The 12,303-nt window shown below is 45.4% G+C and overlaps 1 protein-coding gene across 1 annotated transcript in view; it reads right to left on the bottom strand.

The window, feature by feature from the left end:
- The window catches only part of rptor (regulatory associated protein of MTOR, complex 1), a 151,395-nt gene that overhangs the window by 68,134 nt on the left and 70,958 nt on the right, over positions 1-12,303 (bottom strand). Inside the window, 1 exon segment of the mRNA XM_029121917.2 lies at positions 6,910-6,969. Coding sequence (XP_028977750.2) covers positions 6,910-6,969 — 60 coding nt within the window.

Raw genomic sequence — 12,303 nt, 5'->3', positions numbered from 1 at the left:
CTACAATGAACCAACAGGTCATAACTCAGCTCATGTGAAAGAGCAACATGTTTCGGCAACAAAGGCACAGCGTTTTCTTTTCCATAAACTGGCCCCAGAAACCCAACAAGAGCTCACCAGCATTGCCGTTTGGCTTCAAGACAAAGACAAGCTGGGTATTAGTACTGACAAACACATGTACTCTTTTTAATGGTCAACGTTTGTTGCGTGAACTGACTTCTTTTGGTTTGTTTTATCGCAAATGGAATAATTCCGGCTTAAAGATGAAGGCATTAATCACTGAGGATCCTGTGAGGAATGGTCCCATTCACTCATCCCTCCACTTCAGGTCGGCTGGGGGAGAAGTCTCAAAACTCCGAAGGACAAACCAGAGAACCTACTGTCCAGACGTAGACTCAGTCTGGATGGGGAAGGAGGGAAGAAAACTAGTCAAGAGCCTTTAGATGAGCTGCACTTCATTGAGCACAGCTGAGTGCCAGCAGGGAGGTCTAGACTGAGGGCCGATTTACACTACAATGTGTTTTCCAAGATGTTTAGAAGAATATAGGTTTATATAAAGATAATTGTTTCGTTAGTTCACATCTAGTCTAATATCAGATCGATTTAATCTTTGGGCCCATTGTCCTTGCTGTAACGGTATCGTTAGACAATGTAACGCACCGTATTCTGGTCACTGCCTTGGTGAGCCTAACGGATCATGGATCAAACTTAGACATCCAGTATCTCACCCAAGAGAGTACACCCCTCACATTTTTGAAAATATTTGAGTATGTCTGTTCATGTGACAACATGGAAGAAATGACACTTTGCTACAATGTAAAGTAGTGAGTGTACAACAGTGTAAATTTGCTGTCCCCTCAAAATAACACAACACACACCCATTAATGTCTAAACAGCTGGCAACAAAAGTGAGTACACCCCTAAGTGAAAATGTCCAAATTGGGCCCAATTAATCATTTTCCCTCCCCAGTGTCATGTGTATTGTTAGTATTACAAGGTCTCAGGTGTGAATGGGGAGCAGGTTTGTTACATTTGGTGTCATTGCTCTCACACTCCCTCATACTGGTCACTATAAGTTCAAAATGGCATCTTATGGCAAAGAACTCTCTGAGGATCTGAAAAAAAGAATTGTTGCTCTACATAAAGATGGCCTAGGCTATAAGAAACTCGGAAAACTCTGAAACTGAGCTGCAGCACGGTGGCCAACACCATACAGTGGTTTTTACAGGACAGGTTTCACTCAGAACAGGCGACCAAAGAAGTTGAGTACACATGCTCAGGATCATATCCAGGGGCGGTCTTTGGGAAATATACGTACGAGTGCTGCCAGCAGAGGTTGAAGGGATGGGGCGTCAGCCTGTCAGTGCTCAGACCATACGCCACACACTGAATCAAATTGGTCTGCATGGCTGTCATCCCAGAAGGAAACCTCTTCTAAAGATGATGCACAAAAAAGCCTGCAAACAGTTTGTTGAAGACAAGCAGACTAAGGACATGGATTACTGGAACCATGCCCTGTGGTCTGATGAGACCAAGATAAACTTATTTGGTTCAGATGGTGTCAAGCTACAGTCAAGCATGGTGGTGAGAGTGTCATGGTCTGGGGCTGCATGAGTGCTGCTGGCACTGGGGAGCTACAGTTCATTGAGGGAACCATGAATGCCAACATGTACTGTGACATACTGAAGCAGAGCACGATCCCCTCCCTTCGGAGACTGGGCCGCAGGGCATTATTCCATAACGAACACAAACACACCTCCAAGACGACCACTGCCTTGCTAAAGAAGCTGAGGGTAAAGGTGATGGACTGGCCAAGCATATCTCCAGACCTAAACCCTATTGAGCATCTGTGGGGCATCCTCAAACGGAAGATGGAGGAGCGCAAGGTCTCGAACATCCACCAGCTCTGTGATGTCGTCATGGAGGAGTGGAAAAGGACTCCACTGGCAACCTGTAAAGCTCTGGTGAACTCCATGCACAAGAGGGTTACGACATTGCTGGAAAATGATGGTGGCCACACAAAATATAGACAATTTAGGTCCAATTTGGACATTTTCACTTAGGGGTGGTACTCACTTTTATTGCCAGCGTTTAGACATTAATGGCTGTGTGTTGTGTTATTTTGAGGGGAAATCAAATGTACACTGTTATACAAGCTGTACACTCACTACTTTACATTGTAGCAAAGTGTCATTTCTTCAGTGTTGTCACATGAAAAGATATACTAAAATATTTACAAAAATGTGAGGGGTGTACTCACTTTCGTGAGATACTGTAAATGTCTGCAGAATTAATCAAGTTTGGTACAGGAATGTACAATATTTCACAGGCAATACTCATTCTATACAACATTCAGATAGGATTTAATACTGTTTGTATCTGGAATGTCTGTATTTGTAATGGAAAGTAATAAGTTCCTCTTAAGTCATAGAACACCGGTCAAGGCAAAGGGTGGCTACTTGAAAAAATATGAAATTGTATTAATATAATTTTTGATTTGTTCAACACTTCTGTTGACTGCATGACTCCATGTGTGTAATGTAATAGTGAAAATTACCCTTAAATATAAGTAGGCGTCCAAACTTTTTACTGGAACTGTATAACATTGTTAAATTAATGTTCCAATGGGATACAAATTAGGAGAAAGAATTGGCAAACAAACCTATTAGCATAATTCAACTTTAAAACGCTTCAAGTTTATTTAGTGTCTTTAAAGCCAAAGAAAATAGGACAGACCATGCACACATACAAACTAATATCTTTAATAGATCATATCTAAACTAGGCAAGAATGTGTCCCGATAAGGGTTTTCAATCACTCCAAAAGATGGGAATGATCAATGATGTCAAACACAGCATTGAAGTCAAGAATCACAAAGACTGACGCAGACTCTTGGTCGGGTGCTATTAAAAAGTAATTCATGGCCTTCACAAGTACACTCTCAGTACTAAGTTGATGTCTAAAACCAGACTTTTTTCGGTACTATTTCATATATGTTAATTGTCTTCAGGAAGGCAGTGGGTTCCTGGGAAAATGCTTTTTCCTTGAAAAATGAGGAATGGGAGGTTTGATATTGGACGATAGTTATTTATCCAGATCAAGGGTTGGCTATTTTAAAATTCCTGTTGTCAACTACAGTCAATTATAAACCTAACATTAATGAATACTGTTCTGTAACATTTGACTTCACTTCTACAACAGCCAGATCTCTTACTTCAGGCAACCTACAAGTCTTCTCCTTTCCTGTTCAACTTCAGTTTTCCTAGAGCCTGGAAATGCATTTGGGAATGAAATGGGAGGTCTATGAGCTCTGATCATAATTCCAATTACTATATTGTTTCTCTCGAAGTGAAGCATTAGTCATGACTGGCACGGCTTTGAAGAGTCGTGACTCTCTTATCTAACATCCTTTTGTACAAAGTGTATGTATGTAGGAGGTGTGTGGTTGTGTGTCTGTGTGTGTTTGTGTAGGAGGGACAGGCAGAAGGAGGAAGAGCAGATGTAAATAAGAGTCATGTAATTATTGGTTGGTCTTGGTTCTTTACAGTGACTCGGGCTGTTATCTAATGGCTGATGGCTGTTGAAATGTAAAATGTTGTCCCTCTGAGTGGAAAATGTGTCTTAGCATGCGGGCATAAGGGTGCGTGCGTGCGTGCGTTTGTGTGTGTGTACTTGCATTGTAAGTGTGTAGTAGTAGTGTGCATCCATTAAAGTCAGTTAACACTGTGCACTCTGAGTCATGGCCATGTGCGGACTGAGTCACACACTTAGCTGGAGGTAAATGTCACCATCTCTCGGGGTACAGACTTGAAACATGCCCGCTGACACTACACAGCCTCCCGGCATTAGCAATGCTCCTTATTGTCTCTGACAAAACCTGGATCGCAACACCCAAGTCTTCAGGCTTCTTGTCCGGTCAGCGCTCAGGAGAATGCAACGGTCACCAAACGCCATTGTCCAGATAGAAGAAGTTGGAGAAAAGAAAACATAACTTTCCCAACATTACCCAGTTCACCGAAAGTCACGGATGATGAATTCCCTGGATTGGCTTATTTCTTTCCGGAAATTCTGGATAACTAGGAACTTTGGTAAACTTACAGCAATTAATTTCAGTCTGAATAGAAGTGTAAAGACTTTTCCAGTAATCAGTTTAATAGACACCAACGTATGGTTTGATTGAAGTTCCAGAAAGAGGAATGCGACAAGGTGGGGGAGATTAGGGCTCTTGGTCTTTAATGAGTGTTTAATGGCTTCATTATCAACACTACATACACCAGAGGTACTGGAATGCAGACCGACAACGGACAATGAGCCGCCAATGTACAGACAGACAAAACAACAAGCTCTATTACATCAACGCAAAGACAGACACTCGACAGGGCACTCTGATATTGGAAATATAAGAACTGAGAAATGGAATGGAATAAAAAAAAAATGTCAGGCTACTTGAGTGAAAATCCAATTTCTTCTATTTTGTGTTAGAGTACAACTCACTGTCTCCTTTCACAAGTCCTCCCCCCTCAGTCAGTCCAGTCACGTCAGGTCTGGTGCTGAAGGTGAGAGAGTGTTTGAAGTAGAGAGGAAGACGAGGTGCGAACTCCGGACACATTTTAATCAGACCTAACAGAGCTGGTCTGTCGGAGGACAGAGCAACCTGACCAAAAGTGTAGGGCTTTCAATGACGTCCACTTTTGATATAGAAGCCGATGGGCGCAAAACATACGACAAGATGTCATTAGGCGTGACGGCCACAGGTTCCAGTTTGCTCCCACTGCCAACTTTGACAATGCTAACTGTCAGGATCACTGGGTATGGTGAGGATCAACTGAGGTGATCTTCAACTAGTCCATCATTCACTCAATTGTACTCTCTACAACTGATTTTGACTGCAAAAACGTCAGAGTTTGGAAATATTTCTGGAACAAAAACATTAGGATTTGTTTGGGGGGGGGGTAAAATCCTAATGTGATGTATGTAACATAACGACGACCGGAGGCCGTCTCAGCACCATCTCAGATGAAAACCGATGACGTGGATGGGATGGTCTGGGTGACTTAAACTAGTGCACAACGGAATCCGTTCCACACGTCTACTTGAAATAAGGAAAACATTCTGGCATTACACAGCTCTCATACGCAACCTGCATTTTAATAGACTTTGTATCTGGGTCAGGTTTCCAAAGGGGAAGGAGTTTCCCAGCAGCATCTCTGACGCAAACCCATGATAACTGATGCTCATCTCTAAGAGATACGAACATCCTATCAGGCCTTTAGACGTTGTTTTCTGGCTGTAGGCCTCAACCTCCAGGCCAGCGTGACATGTGAGGAGGGAGAGATGGTAAAGACTGCCCATGATGTACTGACATGGCTGCAGAAGAACAAAGAGAGAGAGGGGGAAAGAAAAGAGAGAGAACGCTCCTTCCGACTGTCAGTACAAAGGCTGTCTACTATCCACCAGGTAATTTCACATTCTGCCTCTGGAGTTGGCGTTCTCCTCCACAGGGGCTTTTCCACACGTCAGAGAAAGAGCGAGGGAGGGAGGTGGAGGAGGACGGTGCACCAGATCGAATAGGAGCAAAGTGAAGGGAGCACGAGGGAGCACCACCCCATCCACAATAAGAGAAAGGCTGTCGACTCCAGGCTGAGGTAGAATCCAGGCTGAGGTAGAATCCAGGCTGAGGTAGAAAACGGACAAATCCACGTCACATTGGGACACAGTTCCACTAGATCAGACCTGGGCAAGATAAGGCCGCTGGGCCGGATCTGGCCCGTTGAGTCATTCTATCCCGCACGCGATACATCCAAAACTTAAATAATACAAAATAAAAAATACCTGACCAGGTCCGCGGATTACGTTACTTTTACTATTGCATATTTATTTATTTTAAAATTAAAAGTCTGGTGGCACTCCCAATTAGATGACGGCAATTATACCAACATTTGCTTTGAGTGAAAATCTTCAGAAGTGATTTCATAGACTTATGTCTGCCCAAATAACTATTATACCTATATAACTGGTATACACTATACCTTATGTAATGTAGCTTACTCTGTTGAGTTGAAAGTTACGTTTTAAGGCAAATATGTGTTGCAAAATTTCTGTTGAGTAATAAACCTAGTTGTTAACTGAAAATAATAAAAAAAAACATTGTTACAGTAAATTAAGTTAAATTATGGAAACGGTGTTGCATGGAAAATAAATATGCATAAATATAATATGCAAGTTAACAGAATTAGCTATGTTGTGTGTTTTTGTTTAAAAAAAGCAATCTGGCCCATGATGCTCTCTGGCATTTTTAAGTGTGGCCCCCCAGTGAAAAATATTGCACACCCCTGCACTAGATGAACCCTGAGCCCATGGCTCGCTCGCTCACACACACACGCTCACGCACGCACGCACACACGCACGCACGCACGCACGCAGTCTGCACTGTGACATCCTCAGCCTCTGGAAGCCCAAAGCCTGGCACACTAATTAAACTCCAGAGAGGGTATTCTGTGTGTGTGTGTGTGTGTGTGTGTGTGATTCGGTGAACATTCCAAAAAGAAAACGTACATTCTGAGACCCAGTCAAAGACAAAGTCAAGAAGGCTAAACTAAAATGTTGGTGAACATACAGGGCAGTTTTTCAGAGAAATTGGGTATAGAAACGCCTCTAGGTTCTGCCCGCTGCCTTTTATGTTCTCAAAACCAGCGCAACTTTTATCTGGCATGTATCATCCCCAAGTCCAGATGTCACATCCAGATAGATGGAAGGAACCAAATTATTCACCTGTTTTCCAACAGTTAACACAAGGAAGGGTGCAGTGTTATATCTGTCCGACGGGCGCTCTGCGTGCTGAGCGAAATGAAACAATGAGCAATAAAAACGGAGAAGGAAGGCAGCAAGGCCAGTCCCAGCAGTACTCACTTCTCAATGAGGTCCAATGTCACCCCGGGCACCAGCTTGGCACTTTTCTGCATACAGAACCTGAGGGCACAACGCAGAAAGACACGATCCAATCAGGGGAGCTTGAAAGGGAAACAACAGAGCGGCTAGAAAAACGGTTTTGTCCCCCCCACCTTGAATAGGAGGGGTATTCGTACGCATGTCAGACGCAATGGTGCATACCTAAATTAGCGAAATTTGGGAGAATTTCTTGTTATTGTCTCTGCACATACAAAATCACATTGATTGGCCAGGACGTGGCTCTATTACCACAAACACACTTCACACGGAGACACCCCGATCCCATCTGACCTAACGAAATTCAACAAACATGTCCCTGTCACAGGGAACACATTCTCCTCAGGAACCCGTAAAGTCGGCCATAATGGATTTTCTCTTTTTTTTTTTATGCAACTCCCCTGGCAGAGAATGACCAATCTGGACATAACCTGCCAAGCACCACCTGTAGACAAAGATTTTTTCCTAAACCTGGAACACTTTAAAAGGCCCGGGAATTGATTAACAATATGTGAAAGCATGGCAGCGTGTCAAAGCGCAACAATATAAGATTTTCAATGACTTTACGGTGGAGAGTTGGAAAGAGTGACTTTGAAGTACAGCGGTTTAGGTGCGCTAAGGGCATATATGGACTCAAGGCAGAGACGGATCTATTTATAGTGTAGTCCCGCAGAGAGAGGGGCGGTTCTCGTGCACGCCTGGGCTGGGAAGGCAGCGGGGCGGTTCTCGTGCACGGGAAGGCAGCGTGTCCGCGGCAGGCCGGGGGTTCCCGGCGGACGGCTGCGGAGGCACGCGATGCTGCTAGCGCCAAGACCGCGGGACACAGCCACTGTGTCGGCACCTCAGGTGACACTTAGTGCCCCAGTCGTGACGGCGGCGACGGGGGAACGTGGCAGCGAGTGTATTACGTAGGAACCCACCAGTCTAGCGGAAACAGCACGAGGCTAGCCGACCGGACATTCACGCTGCACGCACACCGACAAAGTGGGAAACAAACACCATGCAACAACACGCCGCCATCACACACAGGGGGTGATAGACCCTGCCGTTGACACAGCCCTACCACTGGGGGCTACAGGGAGATTTAGGGCTAAGTGGGGCATGAGCCCTCACAGAGAGGAACGCAGGGACAAGAATGGGAGGTGAGGGAGATAGGGTTCTGCACGGTGCAGTGGGAGAATGGGACGTGAGGGAGATAGGGTTCTGCCCGGTGCAGTGGGAGAATGGGAGGTGAGGGAGATAGGGTTCTGCACGGTGCAGTGGGAGAATGGGACGTGAGGGAGATAGGGTTCTGCACGGTGCAGTGGGAGAATGGGACGTGAGGGAGATAAGGTTCTGCACGGTGCAGTGGGAGAATGGGAGGTGAGGGAGATAAGGTTCTGCACGGTGCAGTGGGAGAATGGGACGTGAGGGAGATAGGGTTCTGCACGGTGCAGTGGGAGAATGGGAGGTGAGGGAGATAGGGTTCTGCACGGTGCAGTGGGAGAATGGGAGGTGAGGGAGATAGGGTTCTGCACGGTGCAGTGGGAGAATGGGAGGTGAGGGAGATAGGGTTCTGCACGGTGCAGTGGGAGAATGGGAGGTGAGGGAGATAGGGTTCTGCACGGTGCAGTGGGAGAATGGGACGTGAGGGAGATAGGGTTCTGCACGGTGCAGTGGGAGAATGGGACGTGAGGGAGATAGGGTTCTGCACGGTGCAGTGGGAGAATGGGACGTGAGGGAGATAGGGTTCTGCACGGTGCAGTGGGAGAATGGGACGTGAGGGAGATAGGGTTCTGCACGGTGCAGTGGGAGAATGGGACGTGAGGGAGATAAGGTTCTGCACGGTGCAGTGGGAGAATGGAGCCCCTACGGCTGGACAAAGAGTTCCAAAGCGAACAGGAGGCTTCGATCCCAAGACAAAACAAACAGAGAGAGAGATGGAGAATGGTGAGAGAGGACATACTGTTACCCAACAGGAGATAAAAGACCGGAGCAGGCATTAAATATCAGGAGACAACATGTGGAGTGGTTGTGTCACTCATCTCGCAGTGGGGTCCCAAAGTGGATGGTAGAGGAGGAACAAAGATTCTCCACTAGGCCCCTGGGAGCGAGCTGTCTACAGCACATTACCTTCTCAAGCAGCCTTCCCCTGACTCCCTCAGTATATCTACTCCTCTCCTCTACTCCCGTCTCCCTTTGTATATCTACTCCTCTTTTCTACTCTACTCCTGACTCCCTCAGTATACCTACTCCTCCCCTCCACTCCTGACTCCCTCTGTATATCTATCCCTCTACTCCTGACTCCCTCAGTATACCTACTCCTCCCCTCTACTCCTGACTCCCTCTGTATATCTATCCCTCTACTCCTGACTCCCTCGGCATATCAATCCCTCTACTCCTGACTCTCGGCATATCAATCCCTCTACTCCTGACTCCCTCTGTATATCTATCCCTCTACTCCTGACTCCCTCTGTATATCTATCCCTCTACTCCTGACTCCCTCTGTATATCTATCCCTCTACTCCTGACTCCCTCTGTATATCAATCCCTCTACTCCTGACTCCCTCGGCATATCAATCCCTCTACTCCTGACTCTCGGCATATCAATCCCTCTACTCCTGACTCTCGGCATATCAATCCCTCTACTCCTGACTCCCTCTGTATATCTATCCCTCTACTCCTGACTCCCTCTGTATATCTATCCCTCTACTCCTGACTCCCTCTGTATATCAATCCCTCTACTCCTGACTCCCTCAGCATATCAATCCCTCTACTCCTGACTCTCGGCATATCAATCCCTCTACTCCTGACTCCCTCAGTATACCTACTCCTCCCCTCCACTCCTGACTCCCTCTGTATATCTATCCCTCTACTCCTGACTCCCTCAGTATACCTACTCCTCCCCTCTACTCCTGACTCCCTCTGTATATCTATCCCTCTACTCCTGACTCCCTCGGCATATCAATCCCTCTACTCCTGACTCTCGGCATATCAATCCCTCTACTCCTGACTCCCTCTGTATATCTATCCCTCTACTCCTGACTCCCTCTGTATATCTATCCCTCTACTCCTGACTCCCTCTGTATATCAATCCCTCTACTCCTGACTCCCTCGGCATATCAATCCCTCTACTCCTGACTCCCTCTGTATATCTATCCCTCTACTCCTGACTCCCTCTGTATATCTATCCCTCTACTCCTGACTCCCTCTGTATATCAATCCCTCTACTCCTGACTCCCTCAGCATATCAATCCCTCTACTCCTGACTCTCGGCATATCAATCCCTCTACTCCTGACTCCCTCAGTATACCTACTCCTCCCCTCCACTCCTGACTCCCTCTGTATATCTATCCCTCTACTCCTGACTCCCTCAGTATACCTACTCCTCCCCTCTACTCCTGACTCCCTCTGTATATCTATCCCTCTACTCCTGACTCCCTCGGCATATCAATCCCTCTACTCCTGACTCCCTCGGCATATCAATCCCTCTACTCCTGACTCTCGGCATATCAATCCCTCTACTCCTGACTCCCTCTGTATATCTATCCCTCTACTCCTGACTCCCTCTGTATATCTATCCCTCTACTCCTGACTCCCTCTGTATATCAATCCCTCTACTCCTGACTCCCTCTGTATATCAATCCCTCTACTCCTGACTCCCTCGGCATATCAATCCCTCTACTCCTGACTCTCGGCATATCAATCCCTCTACTCCTGACTCCCTCTGTATATCTATCCCTCTACTCCTGACTCCCCCTGCATATCAATCCCTCTACTCCTGACTCCCTCTGTATATCAATCCCTCTACTCCTGACTCCCCCTGCATATCAATCCCTCTACTCCTGAATCCCCCTGCATATCAATCCCTCTACTCCTGACTCCCTCAGTATACCTACTCCTCCCCTCCACTCCTGACTCCCTCTGTATATCTATCCCTCTACTCCTGACTCCCTCAGTATACCTACTCCTCCCCTCTACTCCTGACTCCCTCTGTATATCTATCCCTCTACTCCTGACTCCCTCGGCATATCAATCCCTCTACTCCTGACTCTCGGCATATCAATCCCTCTACTCCTGACTCCCTCTGTATATCAATCCCTCTACTCCTGACTCCCCCTGCATATCAATCCCTCTACTCCTGACTCCCTCTGTATATCAATCCCTCTACTCCTGACTCCCCCTGCATATCAATCCCTCTACTCCTGAATCCCCCTGCATATCAATCCCTCTACTCCTGACTCCCCCTGCATATCAATCCCTCTACTCCTGACTCCCTCAGTATATCAACCCCAAATTCCCTCTGTTTCTCTCCCTCTTTATAGCTACCTGACACCCTCTGTATATCTACCCTCTTTCTGTGGCTGTACTCATGACTCCCGTTCATACGCTATCAGTTTCTTTTTTATTCATCAGATTTATTTGCATGGGAAACATTTGTTTACATTGCCAAAATCAACTTGAAAAATGTATAATGCATAAAAGTGAAAACAAATAAAATAAACAAATCTACAATTTTAAATTGCCATTACACAAAGATTTTAAAGACAATAAAGGCATTTTGGAAATTATATTATAGGCTCTTTCTGAAAAGTACTTTCAACTTCTTTAGTACTTAATTTACTGTTTATCCCTCTATTTGTGGCTCTCTTTTATGAATCTCGATCAATCTCTCTCGCTTTTGCTCCATCTCCTCTCTGGCGCCTGCAATGTTGATACGATAAAATCAGCAAGACTAATGACTAAAGCGCTAATGATCTGATTGGCCTCCATTGTGCTGTTGTGTAATACAGACACGGCATAATGTTCCAGTCTGCTGCTCAAAGCAGTGAATACATCCTAATGCATGAGACCTACAGTACTAAAGGCTAAATGGTAATTCATGACAACCATTGAGAAACACTGCCACCTCTTTGTAATGCAGAACAAAGTGGAGTCTGGGTTCCGGTCTTATTTCTTTAAGCATGAAATATATGTAGACTTATTCATTTATATGGTTTCAAGGCAGAACGCTGTATGAACAATGCTTATTAAGCCCCAAAGGCATTGCTCTATGCGGGCATTTAAAAAAAAAAAATGTTAACAAGGAGCACATAGGCTCCTAAGCTGAAATATCTACACGCACACAAATTAGGTTTGAGTTTTAATTATCTATAACGGTTAACCACAACAATTATGAACAAAAACAGAGAACTAAAAACATTGTATAAATGGGTAAATTGCCTGATTCTCCATTAAAGGAAAATTTCACTAAAAAAGGATTTTGTGTCTTTAATAAATGTAGTCAACGGCTTCCTGCTATTCTGAAGAAATTACATATTGGTATGATATTATCATAATTTCTTAAGTTAGTTATGAAGCAGGTAAAATTGCTGCACT

The sequence above is a fragment of the Esox lucius genome, chromosome 9, assembly GCF_011004845.1.
Source record: "Esox lucius isolate fEsoLuc1 chromosome 9, fEsoLuc1.pri, whole genome shotgun sequence".
Lineage (NCBI taxonomy): Eukaryota > Metazoa > Chordata > Actinopteri > Esociformes > Esocidae > Esox > Esox lucius.
The sequence above is the reverse complement of the archived record's forward strand: the minus strand, read 5'-3'. Positions and strand labels throughout refer to the sequence as shown.